The 19,637-nt window shown below is 40.0% G+C and overlaps 1 protein-coding gene across 3 annotated transcripts in view; it reads left to right on the top strand.

The window, feature by feature from the left end:
- The window catches only part of ZNF451 (zinc finger protein 451), a 32,547-nt gene extending 16,456 nt beyond the window's left edge, over nucleotides 1-16,091 (top strand). For 2 of the 3 annotated variants that reach the window (XM_074538262.1, XM_074538263.1), the window contains exons 11-15: nucleotides 326-460; nucleotides 3,491-3,621; nucleotides 4,735-4,921; nucleotides 12,852-12,926; nucleotides 14,929-16,091. In XM_074538262.1, the coding sequence (XP_074394363.1) occupies nucleotides 326-460; nucleotides 3,491-3,621; nucleotides 4,735-4,921; nucleotides 12,852-12,926; nucleotides 14,929-14,999 (599 nt within the window). In that variant the 3' untranslated portion in view covers nucleotides 15,000-16,091. The remainder of the gene's footprint in view (nucleotides 1-325; nucleotides 461-3,490; nucleotides 3,622-4,734; nucleotides 4,922-12,851; nucleotides 12,927-14,928) is intronic. The other variant, XM_074538264.1, reaches the window with a different exon arrangement.
- Nucleotides 16,092-19,637: the final 3,546 nt, after the last annotated feature.

The raw sequence follows: 19,637 nt of genomic DNA on the forward strand, positions 1-19,637 counted from the left end.
TTGCCATCGTCAGGGGTACACAGCTGGATATTAAATGAGTTTTTAAAGTGTCTTGGTGCAGGACGACAGCTCTCTATGCTTACCATAAAACTATCCAGGTCTACATCATCATCATATGGACAGATTCTACTTTTCTCTCTAATTTGTGCATTATTAAGTGCTAATTCAGTTGATTTTAAAATCTGTGCAGTCACCAAATAACATCGTGTTTTGTAGCTTTTCTTTCTGTGACTTTTCACTTACATATGTGTCTGCAAGAGTTTTCAAAAGCAAGTTGATTGAAAGTCACATGAACTTTTTATGTGTCCTTTTTGTCCCATTGAAGATGGTGAACTTCCTGATCTTGACTATCTGAGTACCATGACTCACATTGTGTTGGTGGATCTGGACAACTGGGGAAGCTTTTTCACACAGCTGCCAGCTAACCTGAACCAAGGGACATTTATCTGGGGTTTTCAAGGTAAAAAAATGTTTGAAGTAAATTCAAAGATAAGATTAACAAGTCTACACATGTACTCAAGCAGTGATTCCTTGAATCTGAGAGAATAAAGAGCAGGAGCAAGTAGGCACTAAGCTTCTAAAGTTGCTTCTTGAACTTTTCAAACTCCATCTAAACCTCCACTGCTCCTACTAGTCCTTGTAGAATAGTTCCAGAATTGCAGAACTGTTTAGGAGTCTTTCTGGCTTCCCTTATGAACTTACTTCAGCTGTAGCATATTTTCATAATTATTAGGGCCCCCAAAGTACTCAGAGATTATATTAACTCCTAAGTCCTTCTCTAAGGCTGGGACTTTTTATTTTGGTTTGGATTTTTAGTTCCAGAAGGCGTGATTTTGCACTCTTAGAGTTTTAATTTTGTTCTGTCTCTGGCCTGTTCTACAGAGAGTTGTCCTGGTCATCCTGTACAACACTAGGTGTATGTCCATCTTAAAGATACCAGTGGTTGATGGAACTCACATTATCATGGGATTCGTAGAATTATAGAATGGTTTGGGTTGAAAGAGACCTTATAGGTCATACCGTTTTGCAAATTCTGCCAGTAGCATCCATTTAACTTGATGTTTGTATCTAACTGTTTTTGAACCAACTGCTTGTCCACCTCATGCTTTTTCTACAGGTTTTCTCTGTATCTACCTTTACAATTATTTTGTCTGTGGTACCTTGATTTTTTTTCCTTAAAACGTAGATAAGGGATAGTTTCAAAATATTTATGGCCTGGAACACAGGCATCTTCTTACCAAGATTTGTAGGTCAGGTGTGTTTTACACTTGCTAAACACTATTGCACTGCACTTCCTTAGTAAGAGTTTTTCATTATCTCTTCCCCTAAAAGATAATCAAGGCTATTCTGAAAGCTGAGAGTTGTCATGCTGCTCAGGTTGTACAGAAAGGCCTGTTGATGCCTGGGTCGCTTTTTTTTTTTTCCCTCTTAGAAACAAATTTTCCAGTTAGTTGATGAAGGCAGAGCAAGTATAGCTGTAAAGTGGTAGAGATTCAGTCATCTGTACTCCTGAACCTGTGATCTGTTACCTGCCAGTTAGGAGTTTTGTGCCCAGAGATGTTCCAAACGCAGGTGCCTGATGGCACAGCACAGCCCATATCAGCACCACTCAATTCCTTACTTCCTGATGGGTTTGCTGCATGCAGGCTGCCTCATGGCAATGGCCCCTTAAGCACCCAAACTGTAAGAAATGCTAAAGAGTTACTTGGGAATAAATTGGGCCATATTCATATTAAAGAAAAATTTACCAGTTTTAGTGTCAACTATGTTGGTTTTGAGCCTGGGAACACTAAGGTTGCTCCCAGGCACATCTGAATGTATTGTTGTAGGTACCCTCTCATAATAAGGATTTGTATAGTTACTTGAGGCATGCTATTCTTGTTTGTTTAACCTGTGAAAATACAGCAACCTTTTTTTCCTGAATTTCCCAAACAACATTTCTGAATTTTAATTATTATTTTTATACTATATATCTGCATTATTTCTATTAGTCCTGTTTCTAGTATAGCCTTAGCTTTGGTTTGAGTTCCTCCATTGTATTGTGTGGACTCTGTATTGTTTCTGTCTTCAGATACTCAGTTGTCTTTCATCCATTTGTGGGCTAACAAATGACATAAATACAGGTCTGTTTTCAGCTGCCCTGGTCAAATGCTTGTGTTGCACATTTATGCAGCCAAAAAACAGGCCTGGTAAATACAAGTCTTTCCCAAATAGCAGTGGCTGGGGGCAGACAAGAACAACTTGCAAATAGCATTTTTTTCTTATGGACAGATTCCACTAAATAATTTCTGTGTTGACTCTTAATACATCTTTGCAATCATTTTTGATATCATCTTCTTGCCATTAGGCTGAAAAGGCAGGGAGGAAACAGGAGGAGTCTACTGAGGAATGCATTTTCTTTGTCAGACTGTGGGTGGACATGTTGATGTAAACCATCCTCTGCAGCCTGGTTACGTGAACATTGGTTTCCCATGTCCTCATGTGAATGCCATCAATGGCTGCTTTCATTTTCTGTACAAAATCCTTTTCTACATCCAGCCACTCTATCATCTAGCAGATAAAGCAACATTTTGTTGCTGTCTGCAGCTCCATGTTGCAGACTGATTATTTGTTAGCCATTGGAATGTTAAAAGATTCTTAGTCACTCTGGTCAAATGATCCTTCCACTTGCTTGCCTTTTTATGGTGCCATATGCATTTTTATGGGGCAAGCTCCTCTGGTTTTTCCTCTCTTCTTGAAAGACTTCCTGCTTCTTTCCTTTCCCTTGCAACTTGTTTCAGTCTGGTACTGATTTTATCTACACTCAGCTCATCTTTATTGTCCACCTATTTTCTTAGCCTGTGCCTACATGCTTGGTATACTGTTTAAAAAATTCCTGCACTTTTTTCCCAGTTGTAGCCTCATTTTGCTTGTCCTTGACTGCATCCATGAGTTTGTCGGGACTCTAGCATTTCTCTCAGCTGTTACTCCAGATTTTGGATCCTCTTGTTAATGAGTTCTGACATGGGATGTGTGAGGCAGTTACTGTGCATGTTGACTGTGTAACTCCTCTAGTACAGGTTTCCCTAAGAGAAGCATTTCTGTACATTTGTACTGTGTTTCCAGAGCTCTTCTGATTCTGCACATTAACTGTAACTGTGCTTCAAACTGCAGAAAAACACATCAGAAAAACACATCCTTGTGTCTAAAAGCACATGATATCTAGAAGATGAGCATTTCAGGATTTGAAGGAAAAAACTGTACAAAATTGATAGAGTAGCATCATATTTTTTTTGCCTTCTATCTAAAGAACAAGAAGGCTGGGGGGATTTGGGTTATTCTTAGCTTTCACATTGGTCAGAATAAATTCTGTCTTTAAAGACAGTTTTATATTTGCTTTTGCCTTCTTGCATTCTTAATTCATAGAGGTGTTTCTACCCAAACCCATGTTTTGTTTATTTTTCATGATTGGTTTTTATTATTATTAATATTATTCCCCTTCACTGTATAGGAGGATACAGCAACTGGAAGCCTCCAGTGCATTGCAAAATTTACAATTATCTTAAGAGGATTGGATGTTTCTTTCTTCATCCACGTTGCAGTACCAGAAGAGAAGCAGCAGACTTTGCTCTCTGTGTTCATGTAAGTTAGGGCACGCTTGCTTTATTGTGTCCTGTACCCAGAGAAGGGTGGCAGATGCTATCTGCTATTGATATTAAGTACTAATTGCAGATGACATTTTCAAATTCTTTCCATGACACTTCTGTGTCCCCTGTAAAGAATGGTAAACCTGGATTGAGTGGAGTCAGGTGGTTGAGAAGTGACTTAAAAATTAGCCTGAATTGGACAACAGTGTGTTGTGGAGGGGAAGGGAGCTGGTTAGGGAATGAAGAGTAAGTCCTGCACTTGTTACAGTTTCTCTTTGAGAGTGATATGTATCTCCTTTCTCTCTCTTCAAGTAGCCCAAATCTCAGTGGAGTTGAAAGGTGCTGCTTTCACAGACCCTGTTGAGCTGACAAAGGGCAGTGCCTTTATTCAGTAGACTTTGGCCTTTGGCAGGGTTGGGGATGTGCAGGTGAGGGACAGGAATCTGGGATGCCATGAGGACTCATGTTCCTAATGTAGAATCATAGATTTTAAGGTCAGAAAAGACCTTCTAGATCATTAAATCCAGCCATTAACCCAGCACTACCGCTGTCATTAAGCCATGTCCTTAAGTGCCACATCCACGTGATTTTTGAGCAGTTCCACGGATGGTGACTCCACTGCTTCTCTGAGCAGCCTCCAATGCTTGGCAACCTTTTCTGCGAAAATCTAAACCTCCCCTGGTGCAGCCTGAGGCCATGTAGTACTTCATCTGTTAAATAAATTACTGCCTATCTATCTGTATAAGCACATTTTTGCAACAGTAGTTTTATGTTTCATCATGCTTTTTACGTTACTCTTAAAATGCTCTGTAGAGATTACTTGTTTTATGTAGAGACAGTTCTAAAATGTTGCTTTTTAAGAATTTGTTCCATACTACATCTGTACTTTTCTGGTAGCCATCACCAGTATCTATTGTGCATAGAGAAGAAATGGGCATCAAACTCTTGACACAGTGCCTTTCACAGTGGGGTAATGTGGCTTGGATCATAAAGGCAGGAATAAATTGGTGTAGAAAACTTTCCAATGAAGACCTGTCTTGCACAAAGCCAGCCAAATGCCATGAGATGAAAACATGATCTCTGTTCAACACTTATTTTTTTTGTATAGGCTGGTCGTCTGGATGAGCACCTTCCCAAGCAAATTCCTTTCACTGTTCTTTCTGGAGACAAAAGCTTCCTGGAACTGGAAAACCAATTCAAAATGACCCAGCGGTCAGCTCGCATCCTGAATCCTCACCACATTGAAGGGGACTTGATGTGTGCCTTGCTAAACAGCATTTCAGATACAACAAAAGGTACAAAGTAAACAGTAAACACAATTTTTCCAGTACACTGATAGTTCTTTCCAATAAAAAAAATGGAACACTTACACTGGTAGCATAAACTGTTGCTTGGTGCTTCTTGTATTGTAGTGGTATTTCAATGAATAATAGATTAGAAAATCATGATGCTTGGGCATGTTTTGAAAACAGACTTAATTAAGCATTTTTATTGAATGTAAAAAAATCATCCCTGTATTCTTTATTATAGCAGGAGACAAAACTGATGTTTGAGTTTGATGACTCCTTTCTAGTTCAAAAGAAGCTGTTTGAAGTACTCTTGTGTGCATAGTTACCAATTTGTTCTCAGATCTGTTTGGCTTGATTTATTGTGTCTGTTCACATTCAAACAAATGTGACCTTGCTAAAACATCATTATTTCTCAAAATACTTCTGTCTGTTTTAACTTGGACCTCCTGGCTACTTCCTATCATTTGATAAATGTCTTCACTGGCACAACTCACACACCCATTTGGAAAAAAAAATCTCAGTGGAAGTTTTTGAATTCTCTAAAGTGTTAGATTCTAATGGCATGCTAAAATAATCACGTTGGTTTTATATAGGATAATCAAAGAGGATTGAGCCAGCTCATTTTCATGCAAAGGGTACCAGAGCTGAGATGAGTTTTAATACTTATCAGCATTTCAAAGTATTTTGCTATTTTCCTGGAAGACTTAACATTTCTCTGTAGACAATTTTGCTTTTTCTGGCTTCTTGTTCTGGTTTTGTAGGGTTGTAAATTCAGAGTATGTTAGAGAAAGTTGTTTCTGAATTGGCCCTAAACTGTTTTCTAAAAATTTACACTGCTAGTCTTGATACAGGTCTATGAGGGCTATAACATGGTAGTGCTGTTTGGGATATGATAATTAAAGCTATTAAAAAAATAGTTTTCTGGAAAAAAAAATTATATGTGGTGAGCTGGAATTGATTTAAGTGCTTTTGATACAGAAAAGGTGCTTACAGAGTTTTTTGGCCACCCCAGCCATTAGAAGTTTCTTAATTTAACACTTCTTTCAATGCCCTTTATTACATTAATATTTACTATTGTGGTAATTGGCCTTACCTGGAGGCTGCAAACCTTAACTTGCTGTCTGGCTGCTCATTGTGTGTTCCACTTCAGTTGCACATGTGGTCATTATAAAAAAAAAAAAAATCCTTGAACAGGAAATTGATGGAATGACACATGATTCCTTTGGCTGTTAGCATTCCTCAACAAACTTGTAAGGAACAGAACTGTCCCCTTTTTTAGTATCAGCAAGGGGGGGACCCAGACAGCAAGAGCTGCCTTTGTCTCCCTGTCATGTATTAAAACATGGTATTAGAGAATTCACTGTTGGTAATAGGTCTGTATTTGCTGCATTGTGGGATGATGTCATTACCAAGAGTTTATAAAGTTTTTCTTTAAAAAGATAAAGCCACCACATAGTGCACAGCAGCAGCATCAGCTATCCATCATTTGCAAGTCTTAATGTGGCAAAACTGGTATTGGAGGGTTGAGGTGGAAAGTGGTGCAGTGTATCACAGGCTGGTATAACTTGTTGACCTGTTACAGACAAGCAGCTGAGTGGAAGGAAATGCAAACAAGAATTGCTTGCTTTGTGACTTTCTCAAGGCTATGGCTATTATTCTGGAGAGAGAAATAAGTGAGAAACAGGACAGAAAATCATGTTGAAAAATATCAGACTGTTGTTGGTGTTGGATGAGCTGCAAAATGAGAAAGCTCTTTCCCTATATCACCTTGACAGAGCTATCATTAGCTTCTGAGCAGCTGGATTGTGTTTGGATGTGGCAATCTGACAGGTGCATCTTGTGAACTGTTTTACCAGTACAACTGCTGTGGGAACTATAGTACTGCATTTATTTTAAAATAAGTAATAAAAATAAAATTTTCTGCATATGTTGCCATACGATACCAACTGTATGTTACTATAGGAAACCCTTGGCTGGAGGAGATGCTTGAACTTCTTTGAGGCATGACAAGAGTAGGCATTCTTGTTCGCCGCTGCTAAGCCTGAGTTCATAAATGAAGAAGGTTTTTGCTTTTATGGTGAAGCCACATCACATGACAAGTGCTTCATGCACATTAACTGAGTGGCTTGGGAAGGGCAGAAGAGAAGATTTTTCAGTGTCTTCCTTTATAACAAAAAACCTGTAGTGTGCAGAAAAATATCATTATTCCATTGTCTGTGTCTTGATGATATCCTGTGTGTTGAAAGTACACTTTTAATGAGTGCTGGACAATGTTGAGCACAAAACTGATAGTAGGTTGTGGTCATCATATCCATCTGCACACTGACAGGAATGCCACAACTTTTTGGTTGACAGGTTGTTTTTGTGTAAGTCTTTAGCTTAACTGTATTTCTCCCAGTTATGTTCAAATAAGATCCTTCAGTGACTGGGCTCTAATGTAAAACAGACTCTTAAATAATAAGAACAAATTTTTGAAAGTATTTCTTGTCCTTTCTTTTGAAGAGCCAGTCTGGCTCATGAGCCTGTCAGAGTCAGTGGTGTACTGAATGTAGTGTTGTGTGCCAGATAGCCACCATGGCTCTTTCACTGACCCATAAAGTACATTTCCTTGTGCTCAAATGGAGTTGCCAGCCTATATCTTCAATCTGCTGCTCTTGCCTGAAGTGTTTAAATATTACCAAATGCAGATTCCTTGAGAGTTTTATGTTTGGAAGAGCAGGATTTCAGTTCATTTTAATGAATGCTCCCAAGCTTCCTAGCTCCCACTATGGCCTAAATCTTTTGTTTTACCTACAGCCAACAAAATAATTTAAAAGGACAGAGGAACAAACTTATAGAAGACATTGAGAATAGTTGCTTTACTTCTCCATAGTGAAGATTTTTCATGGGTGAACATCCTTGTGTGGTGCAGTTTGAGGTCCAGTATTGCTACATCTGTCCCATCTCTGCTTTTTCCAAACCAGCAGTTAACACAGATGGCAAATCACAGCCTCCAGCCCCTGCTTTCCTGAATGTGAAACTGAATGTGAAGGGCATGGGCATCTGCAGAGTGATGCACCATGAATGAATTATAGTTTCTCTAGTAATATATTCCTTTACTATAGCAGCCACAGCTTGTTGCAGTAGAGAGTGATAAGAAAGTCATGCTTCAGTTGTAACCTGGTGTTAGCTACAGCAGGAAGTTACTACTGGGTTGGTATGTCAGTAGCATCTCTTGTATGTTCATGCCCTAGGGAGAAAGCCTTGTACTGACACCTAAGATAATGAGTCTCAACAATTGGAGGCCAGTGCATGAACTGGGAAGACCTCACCACTCAGATCATACAAAAAAAATTCTTGAGGTTCAGCTTAAATCTGGCTTTGAATTTGAGAGAGGAGTCTAAGATCAAGGTTAGATGAAAGTCTGAGTGACTAATAATTATATTTGCCACAGTTTCCAAGAAATGCAATTGGAGGAGAGTGGCAGCTTGAGAGTTTTATTTTTATTTGTCCTATGCTTGAATGAGCAACTGTAGGCAGAGATAGAGTGAAGCTTGCTTTGCATGGAGGAAGAGAGGGCTTGTATGGTAGTAACCCTCAGCAGGGAGTAGCTGTACTTGCATTTACAATATGAACAGAGGTTAGAGCAGTAAATATTGGGGAAGAGTATGTGGGAAGGATCCTCCAGGGGCATATGAAAAAAGGAATAAAAGACAAGATTCTAGAAGCCAAGGAAAGTGTTTTAAAGGCAGCATGGTCACACATACCAAATGTGGTTGCTAACAAAGGTAAGGGTGGGGTACTGATCTAAAGCTTTTGGCTGAGTAATTCCTGGGATCCTGAGTTAACAAATTGTATCCATAAGGTAGCACTAGAACTCCAGACAGCAGCTGCAAGAGGAAAAGGGTCAGTGGTTGGAGAGACAGCGTGATGTGAATGCCACTGTACATTGGAATGGGAAAGGGGCAGGTGAGATTGGGAGTTACTGAAAAGACTGAGAGAAGGAGTATTTTTGGAGGGAAGTGGAGGTGGGGTGTGAGACTGTACAGGAGACAAGAGGTGTGTTGTGTGGTAAGGGAGCAGGAGGAAGGCTGGGGAAGGAAAGTTGAGTCTCTGGTGCTAAACCTGATGGAAATTATGAAAGGGTTGGTGGTAACTGGGGTGGTTGCAAAAGAAGATTAGTGGCAGGATATAGAATAAGATACAGTGGGGGAATGTTACCCTGAGCTGTGTGGGAAGCTAATCCAAACTCAGGCTGGGGTGCTTTGATGGCAGGACAGTGGGTGGCGCTTACATTCTGTGAAAGTTACCAGTCTCTCCCCAGAAGAGGTTTCTCTGAGACATGAAATGTCAAAAAATCATTCTGAGTTCTAAATTCATCCGGAGTTTGCCTTCCTGTTTACTCATTCTTCCAGTAGGAGTATGTCAGTATGTGAGGACAGTAGTGAGCAGTAGGATTTCTTTTGAAAGAACAGGTACAGTCAGAGGTTCTTACCTGATGTGTATTTGATAAAATGTACTAGAGTACAAGAAATCTTAAGATCTCTTGCCTCTGAAACTGGACAGCTGCTTTTCCTCTGACACCAAAGGAGTTGGGAGCTATAGCATGTGCTAAGGATTTTAGCAAGAGGGACAGGACATACCTGGTTTCTCAAAATTAGAAGATGCTAGCTGTGGCATCTCATCATTAGAAGATGCCAGCAGTTTCAGCAGTGTATGTTGATGAAGTGTGGGCTGGATGAGAAAACTGAGGTGGATTGAAAATTGGCTGAACAGCCAGACCTGGAACCTGGTGATCAGTGGCATGGAGGTCAGGAGCCAGCTGTGTCCCAGTACAGGGCTGATCCTTTTTAATGTCTGTTAATGCCCTAGATGATGGGACAGAGTATACCTACAGCAAGTGTGTTGATGACACAGAACTGGGAGTGGCAGTTGGTGCACCACAGGAACTGTGCTGCCATCCAGAGGAACCTTGATAGAAGTGGATTCACAGTGAATCTCATGAAGTTCAACAAAGGGAAGTGCAGACTTCTGCATCTGGGGAGAAACAGCCCCAAGCATCAATATGCTGAGCAAGAGCCAACCAGCTGGGAAATGGCTTTGTAGGGAAGAACCTGGTGGTCCTGGTGGACAGCAGGTTGATGGTGAGCTAATGTGTGCTCTGGTGGATGAGAGGTCCCACAGTACCCTGGGCTGCATTAGGAAGATTGTTGCCAGTAGGTTGAGGAAGATGATCCTTTCACTTTATTCAGTAAGATCATATCTAACAAGTTTGGAGCTCCCTGCTACATTGTCTTTTGAGTACTGCTCAAAAGCTATCTGGACAGAGTCCTGGGCAGTAGATGATTCTGACTGATCTGGGAGGCTGGACAATATGACTTCCAGAGGTCCCTTCCAATCTCCATCGTTCTGTGACATTGCCTGACCAGTCTGGTAGTATTTTATGATGGAGCAGCTGCAGTGCTTGACAAGGGAAGGCTGTGATATCTGCCTGGACTTGTTGGTGGATAAGGAATTGGCTGGATGGACATTGCCAGAGAGCTGTGGTCAGTGGCTGCATGTCAAAGTGAAGGCTGGTGACAGATGGTGACCCCTGGGGACTCTGTCTTGGGACTGGTGCTTTTCAGTCTCTTTACTGGTGACACAGACAGTGGAATCAAGGGCAGCCTCAGCAGGTTTGCAGATGACATGAAGCTGAGTGGTGCAGTTGCCCCTGAAGGATGGGGTGTCATCCAGCAACACTTGGACAGACTTGACAAGTGGGTCCATGAGAACCTCAGGAAGTGCAAGGTGCTGCACCTGGGTGGGGTAATTCCAGACATGAATACAGCCTGGGAGAAGAGCTGCATGTGAACAGACCAGTGAAGGACTTGGGGGTTCTCATGGATGAAAAGCTGGACATGAGCCAGCAGTGTGCGGTCACAACCCAGGCCAATGGCATCCTGGGCTGCATCAAAAGAGGAGTGGCCAGCAGGTCAAGGGAGGGGATTCTGCCCCTCTGCTCCAGCTTCATGAGGCCCCACAAGGCTGCTGTGTCCAGTTCTGGGTCCTCAGCACAAAAAAGTCATGGATCTGTTCAAGTGGGTCCAGAGCAGGCCACAAAGATGATCAGACAGCTGGAACGAAGGGCTGAGAGTGTTGTGGTTGTTCATCCTGGAGCAGAGAAGGCTCTGAGGAGACCACATTGTGGCCTTCCAGTATTTAAAGAAGCCTTATAAAAAAGGACTTTTTATGTAGGCAGATAGTGACAAGACAAGGAGGAATGATTTTGTACTAAAAGAAGGAAGATTTGGATTAGATGGTAGGAAGAAATTATTTACTTTGAGGGTGTCGAGGCACTTGACCAGTTGCCCAGAAAAGCTGTGGCTGCCCCATCCCTGGAAGTGTTTTTATGTCATGTGTACTAAGCCAAGAATTGAGTTAGGGAGTGATTACTTCAACTGTTCCACCTCTAACAGGTATAAAACTTTTTAGAGTGGTCTGACATGTCTTCCAGGCTGGAAGATGAAAAGGATTGTTAATTAGGGAGAAGCCACTTGCAGAAAGCTTTTCCTTTGTGCTTTTTGCTCCCTTTCATTAGTAATTGTAGTGACTGCTTAGGGGGATGAGGGGGTGTGGATTTTTCTTTCCTTTGCTTTGCTCTGGAAAATGATGTCAAAATTAGTATCTCCTCTGCTCAGAAATAGTAGGCAGCCCCAAAAAGAGTTCACAGTCAGTCTGCTAAGTAAGTGGAGAAATACCATTTAAATTTTCTATTTGTGGCATATTTTTGGGCTGCTGATCACTGTTTGACACCAGCTGTTGGAATTTTTATTCCTGGAATTGGGAAAGTCAGCAAGGTTCTGCTCAAACAGGTTGTGTGTCAGAGGTTTGAAAACAAATTTTGGAAGCTTACCTGACAATTTGAATGGCTAAGTTGGGTAATTCAAAATGCCAGAAGTCACACAGTCAGTAAATTAGATGGCCATATCAGAAAGTTCTTTGTTGGTTGATGTAATCAGAAGTATACAGATGTATTAATAAATGTGATGACTTTAAGGGGAGTGCTTCTGTTGGTATGACTGCAGGAGACCTTGTTGATTGCTAATACTGTAAGACCTCATTGCAGAGACCATCTCCCAAAATAGCAATAGCCTGTAGCAGGAGCATGAATGCATAACGTGACTCATTGGCTTGGCTTTTAACCTGTACTTTACTGTGCCTCTGTTTGATGGGGAAAAAAAACAACCAACAAAAAACTAAACCAACCAACCAAACCCCTCACCACTTCAGGTACATTAGACACTTCAAAATAAAGCTGTTCTTCTGGAGCTGGAAACCAGCTTTGTGAAGTGTGTTATTAAGAAAGGGAAAAGTTGTGGAGCTTTGGCTGGGCTGGATTGCAATGAATTAACAGATTAAACTAAGTCTATCAACCTTCTGCTTATATGAGACTTGAACAGCAACATCTGCTGAATTGCACTGCTCACTTGAGTTTTAGCACTCCATTGTCCAAATGCAGTATTTGGGCAATAAAACACAGCTACAGTCATGCGTAGGCAGAGACACACTAAGGCACTTCTTCCCATAATTAAATCCTTGGTACATGTTATAGAAAGTGAGTAATTTATAGAAAGTGAGTCATTTTTAATAACTGAATATTACCAAAACCCCCACAAATGCAGTTGACACAGCAGCTTCTGCACCTATTATTTCTTGCTGCTGCTTTTTCATAATAAAAAATTGAGGTAATCTGCCTCTAGATTGTGGGGAGAAGGGGAAGGAGGTAGCTGAAAAATAACTGTCCCTTGAGTTGCTGTCTTACACTACCACTGGATTGTATTTTTATCTTGATTTTTTTAGATCATAACAAGTGTACTCTTCAAATCAGTTGGTGTTACAGTAAGAGAAATGCAGGAAAGGCTGTTAATCCCTTTATTAGAAGCAATGTGTCATTTATTTCATTTGTGCATTTAAGGTTCAGATAGTGAAGAGGATGAAGATATGAAAGAAACACTGAAGCGGAGCTTAGGAGAAACAAAGAAAGAAGAAGGTCTGTCAGTTTTTACTTTTCTGTGTTCAAGAGCACTATTAATTATGGAAGATACAGAAACTGAACTTACAACCAGTTTTACAGCAAGTGACCTCTTAGGAATACTCTCTAAATTATGTTGGGCAGTCTTGAGTAGTGAAGAATGCTGTGGTGAGTTATAAGTATAAAAAGTTCGTAACGTGAAAAGTCTGCCATCAAACTAAAAATCTGTTTCATTGGACACCACAGGGTACCAGTCAGTTAAAAACTTGACTGAGTTCACTTTGTACCAGTTTAATATGACTGTGTTGTCTCAGAGCAGAACTATTGACTAAACAGTTGGACTTCTGAATAAATAATTCAAGATTGGATATCATTTCACATAAAGCACTCTGGTCTCCTGAAAGAGCTGTAGAGTTGTGCACAAGGTTGAATCAGCATCACATCTGTCCATTTGCATCCTATTTTACATTATTTGAAATTGTTCTCATCCTTTTGCTGTTGAGCTTACTGGTGGTGTTCAGTGTAGTCATGCATTTTTGGTGACAGACCACAATGTACTTAGAGAATAATTTCTTGTTAAAGACTTGATTCTGCCCCTCCACCTGATGGAAATAAACTAAAAAACCCAAAAAAGTTGTACAAGCTCTGTGATAAAACTGATTACTGAATCGTATGTTCCCAGAATTTATTCAGTTGTAAGTTTACCAGCTGTTACTAAACACTCTTTTTAAGTGTCCAGCATTCATCTCCAGCACTGAAAGTTTGGTGCATTCAGGCACCCCAGTACTGGGATAGCAGTGGCATTTGGTGCATGCAGGAGCTCCCACTTCTGAGGCTGCAGTGCAGAGGCACCTGACCTTATGAAGCAGCCTGGCTGCAGAGGAGTCACAGCTTGGACCTTATTCTGTATTTTTGTACAGGATTAATGGCTAAATAACATATTTTAATGCAAGCAGTTGTCAGCAGATGGATTTTGGTCTTTGTTTGGTTTTGTTTGTTTCTGTGAGCATGTAATGTTTTTCTTTTAGCAACTCTTTTTTCATCAGTAGTTCTGGACATTACAGGAAAGTCCAGATGCATGAGAGAGCAGTCAGTGATATGATCTCTGTTCCAAATCTCAGCCTTGCATAAAACAGCCCAACAATTATTAAAGTTTTAAAATTCTATTTCCTTTTTCATAAGAATAGACAAATCCTTCTTTTTAATAGGATGTGCTTGTGTCCTCCTAAAGCAGAAGATAAATAATTCATGAATGACAGTGTGCCTGAAAGCTGCTTTAATTTTTCCAGCTATATTATTTATATTAATATTTGCTGTGTGTACAAACCTTGTCAAATTTATGCTATTTGATCACTAACACCAAGCAATTAGTGCCCAAAACAACCTAAATGTAATGCAAAACCAGTTTCTTTTTTGAGTATTATGAAAGTTGTTTGATATCGTTAAGAAGTCAGATGAGTGCAATGCAATTTTTCTCCTCACCACCAAAACTGTAACTGCCCTGATCTAGACTATTCTCACTGTTGAGATTGACTTTTTATCTACTTGTCTGGCTTACCTGGTAAGAGTGACAGCACTGCTGCCATGTCAGAATGTAGGCATGGGCATATCTTTGGATAAGGAACTGGAAAGAAAATACTGAAACCTCTCTGCTTGTTATGTGTTTACATTGGGTTTTTTTAATATTTTATTTTCTTGGTGCATACATATGGGTTCTAATCTTGCTTTTAGTTTGACCAGTAAATACAGACCATTATGGTCTTAAACTAATCATTGGGCTGCTCCTGGTTAAGACAGTGAAAAGTTGTAGAGGTGTTTTCCACATTTTGCAGTGTTGAAAAGATAGCATAAAACAAAGAGGGGAAATATTTTCATCTGTTTCTTAAGGGTTTTTTGCAGTCTGCTGACATTGCCCACAGAAATAAGTTCATGGTTTCTGTAGTAATATTAAGGTAGTTGTGTTTATGTCTAGCTATCAATTGCAGTTTGACATTACACTCTTTTTTTTTTATTTATGCAGAACTGCAAGACACAGAACTGCAAGATGCAGAATTGCAAGAAGCTATCAAAAGGAGCCTTGAGGAAATGTAAATGAAGATACTTCAGTACACTAACACCATGCCATCAGAACTGCTCACAAAAATGGAAGCTTGTTCCATCTATTTTCAAGGGTTCAAAAATGCCACTTTTGAAATGTCTGCAATTGTTAGATTAATAATCTGATGTCCTCTCTCATATTGGTGAACAGCTGGAGTTGATTCATATTCACAGCAATGTGTTATGTTTGATAAAAAAAGAATTTTAAGCCTTTTAATATTTGTTTCTAAGGTGTGATGACTAAATCTCTACAATTTAGCAGTTTGAAATTGTTGCCTAATTAGTAGGCTGGTCTTACTAGGTATTTTGGGGTTCCTGGTTGTTTAGGTTTCTTTTCTTAAATTGGTTCTTGTGCTTAATTTTTTTTATCACAAAATGTAATTGTCTTTATTTACTTTTTCATGTGGTCTTTGCAACAGATAAAAATAGTAAACTCCAGTTATCTCAGATTTGCCTGGCTAATCTTGTTATAAAGAGAAGCTTAGATCCCAGGGTTGTTGAACATATGGCTTAACTCTTGCCTGTGGCTGGTTTTACTTCATAGGCCATGATTTTGTCTCTGTCCTGTTTGTTATAAATGTCTGAATCAGAACCACAGGCTGTAGTTTACCCTTCATTTTTATAAATATGTTTTGTTTTTTTCAAAAGTGGTAGAGTATTTGGATTTGATGGCTTAAGGTTTGATGACTTCATTTGAGTCATCAACTGAGAGTTTGATGGCTCTCCCTTACCTGAAGCAGAAACAACCTTTTAAGGAAATAGAATCTAAATAAACTTTCTAGTTTCTGTTTGGACTACACGTGAGGAGATTTAAACTATAATATTTCTGTATACTATGGTCTTTGCTCTCTTCTGCTCATGAAGAGGTGGCATTGGATAAATGGATGTAAATGTGCTAATTATTTTTGTACTGTCCTTACTTTGATTATTTGTGTTGAAATTTATCTGTCATCTTTCTCAGTTTTGTTTAAAAATACCTATGCAAACTGTCCAGCTTTACCAGCATGTTATCCTTCAGTTAATGATTGCTGTCAATCAGTAAGAATTCTCAGTGTAATAAAATGCCAGCCTAATTCTTTTCTATGATTCACTCACCTTGTGAGTTTGCTTCTACCTGCTGTATCTGTAAATACTCATTATGGAAATAGATACATTTTGTGGAGAATGTGGTGTGGGTAAGGCTGGATTTTCTCACTATTCCAGAGTCAGTGTAACTACAGCTGTTCGTCATCATGGTTAAAAAAGCTGGAAGACTGACACTGGTTTATTTCTTATCATCACTCTGATATAAACGCTATGTCTGAAGCAAGCAGAATGAAGGAAGAATCTGCTGAAGTATCTAGCACTGAGTAGCAATCATACAGCTTGAAGAAACTGTTCAAATGCCAGAAGAAAGTTGGAATACTTAAGAGTGCATTTGAGTGTGACTCCCAAGTGTTACAGGGTGAACTGGACCCTCTTAGTGGCTTTCTGTAGCCCCGTCCCGCAGCCACAGGAGCTGATGGGTGCCGGCTACGAGGAGAGCACGGATGCCGCCACTCCCAGGTTCTTGGCAGGAACCCCGGGCAGCGGCGCTGTCTGCGGCGGGGTGGCGAAGGCGGGAGCGGGACTGCGAAGCACTGAGGGGAAGGAAGGAGAGAGCGGACACTCGTATGGGTGCCACAGCCTTTATTGTCCCGGGCGGGACCTGTGACTGTGCCAGACAGAGAACTGTTCGGAGAGGCACTGACAAAGGAGATGGGTGTGACAGGAGGAGACACGAGGGAACCAATACACGAAGCCCAGCGGAGGAGCGCGGGACACAACTGAAGCAATAAGGATTGCATAGGGGAGGGAAAAGGCGCAGGAGACAAATCATCTCTTCAGTAAGGGATAACTGACATAGAAGTTTCTCGAAGTAAAGGGGGGGTGGTTACAATGATGGACAGGAAACTGGGCAGCACCAGGAGGGAGGAGATAAACTTATAAGGACATAAAGGGAAGGACCAGGGGATCGGTTACCTTGACAGACAGGCCACTGGCAGGAAAACAAGGGACGAACAACTCAGGGACAAACCATTGTGAGGGAGGAACATGGGGGGAACCGAGGGTCAAACCATAATCTCAACTTATAAAAAATAACCAACTTTACAAGAAAACCTGTATAAAACACGCAATGCTATAGTTTTCCCTTGTGTCTATTGCTTGCTTTCCTACTGCCAGTCTTGGATTAATTGTACTCTTGATAAAATTCAGGTGTGTAGTCATACTGCTGCTGAGGGAGCCTATTTTGGGAGATTTTGAGTTGTCTTTTGCTATTTAATTGACTGCTGTCTTTAGCTTAAATCAGTTCCAGAATTTTTCCCACCCTTTTTCCTAGTGCTTCTGTTAAAGGACTGAATGAAACAGAAAACAATTTTTATCCTCAAAAGCATCTCCTTCTAAGTTATACAAGTTTTTGGGCACGTTTTTTTCCCATATAGATCCTGAAGTTTCCAATTCCTTTCACATGAAAAGGTGTTTCAGTCTGAGAAAGTTCTTTGGCTCAACAGTGTTTAAAACTTGGATAGATCGTCTTCTCCAGATTCTGCTATGTTAGAATTTGATTATGTACTTTTTTTCATAACATTTTATTCTGTCATAAATTTAAATTTGCTTGTACCTGATGGGCCATGACTTAATTGGTTGCATTAAAAAAAAAAAGTCCTGTGTGCACACACATTCTGTATATTTGAAGCTCCACTTATTAAACATATTGTGTTGGCCTTGTCATCTGCTTACCAAAACAAATGGTAATTCTCAACCATTGCTGCCTTGGCTTTTATAAAACAACTAATCACAGTTCTAGTTCCTCTGTTATTTTTATAGCAGTAGTCTTCAGAATTAGCAACATCTTGAAATTTGGCCTCATTTTGAAGACAATTTTGGTCTCTTTGAGGTTCTCTTTTAACTCACATTTTTCTTTGGGAAATTTTCTGCCATCACAGGCTTGTGATACTTCTGTTTCCAGAAGAACAGAGAAAATCAGATTCTTAAAACACTGCATGTACAGACATGTGACTTGTTACTCACCAGCATCTTGTGATTGAACACCTTCAGCTAGAAAAGTTGTCTTGTAAATGTGTTTCAGAATTCAATGGTTCTGTCTGGTGAGTCTTGTTTAACTGGCTGAAATTTTTGAGGTTTGTCCTTCACATGCTGAGAAATCTGCCTGCATTTACAAGCACAACCTGTCTGTTAAAAGGGGCTTGCCCAGCACATTTGTACTAGAAATCATTTGTCTGCCCTTTTCAAGAGCATTTACTTTTGTGGTGACGTTTGAGTTCATCCTTCATTAGCCTAAAGTAATTCAGTTGTGCTTCTTTGTATTTATCTTTAATAAGGAAAAAGTCTAATCTCTCCCTGACTACCACAAGCTGTTCATCTCAGTGCTTTTAATTTCTGTATGGTGCATGTGTTAAGTTTTGTAAAACTGAAATTGTGACAACTTGACAGATAAGGCTCTTAATTCTTTAGTACTTTTGGTGCACAAAAAGTGTACCAAAAAGTACTAAAGAATTAAGAGCCTTACAAAACAAAATTCCTTTTTGGTCATATTCAGAGACAAGGTGAGATGCCAAATAAGCCAGTACAACTGTTACTAGAGTCACTGGAGCACTGAAGTGTTTTATCTGCCTGGTTGCTTCTGTTATTTAATAATATTAAAAAGAGAGACATTAGCTGACTCTAAGATACTTGCCTTCTATATATGTTTTGGGTGGTGGGTTAGTTTTCGTAGCTCTTCAAGGAATACAGAAATGACCACCACTGCTCCTGTAGTGGTCATGGAATGCAAACCTTTATGAAATCTTTACCAAATATAGTGAAGTTTATAGAGGTATGAAGTTACGCCATCGTCTTTCTTAAAAGGAAAGTGTTCTATCATCTGCTTGCAGTGTCCTGGCTGTGTTTACAGAGACTGCTGTAAATTGGAAGGAGGTGAGGAGGATGAATGATGAATTATTTCAAAATTAATTCAGAAAAATTGGCTTACATTAGCACAAATATACTTTCTGGCAATTCTTTCCAGCTAAGCAGCTTTATGAAAGTCTGCATCTGCATTTTTTTTTAGTACTTCTAAACTCCTTCAAGTTTCCTGTAGAAATTCTTAGTTCAAGTGGTTTGGTGCTCAGTAGTAACAATATGGGTCAAATAATATGGCCTGAGATAATTCTAAAAGTGAATATAAGCAAGTCAGAATATTTATGGCAAATGGCAAGAACATGCCAAGTGTGTACTTGAACAGCAAAGCTCTGTGTGCATGGAAATTTAATATAAAGTTCCCTTTGTAAATTTCTGCAAATTGGCTTTCACTGACTGCAATACCCTAATTTCTGGTAGTCCTTCCCTTTGGTTTTTTGCTCAGAGCTCCACTGTCAATCCACCAAGCATCTTCAGCTGTACAGAATGCACTGGCTCATTTAATTGTCAGCTTTGCTCCAGTGAGAATGAACGGCTGCATGCCCCAAAATGGTCACAGCAGCTCTCAGCTTGCTCCTGAGACAGAGGGCTTCATTCACACTTCTAAAAGGCCTGGGACCTCAGCGCTTGCCCACACAGTAAAACAACTGCAGCATGTAGAGGCAAACCCAGGGCTAGTTTTAATTAGCATCG

The sequence above is a fragment of the Zonotrichia albicollis genome, chromosome 3 (genome assembly GCF_047830755.1).
Source record: "Zonotrichia albicollis isolate bZonAlb1 chromosome 3, bZonAlb1.hap1, whole genome shotgun sequence".
NCBI lineage: Eukaryota > Metazoa > Chordata > Aves > Passeriformes > Passerellidae > Zonotrichia > Zonotrichia albicollis.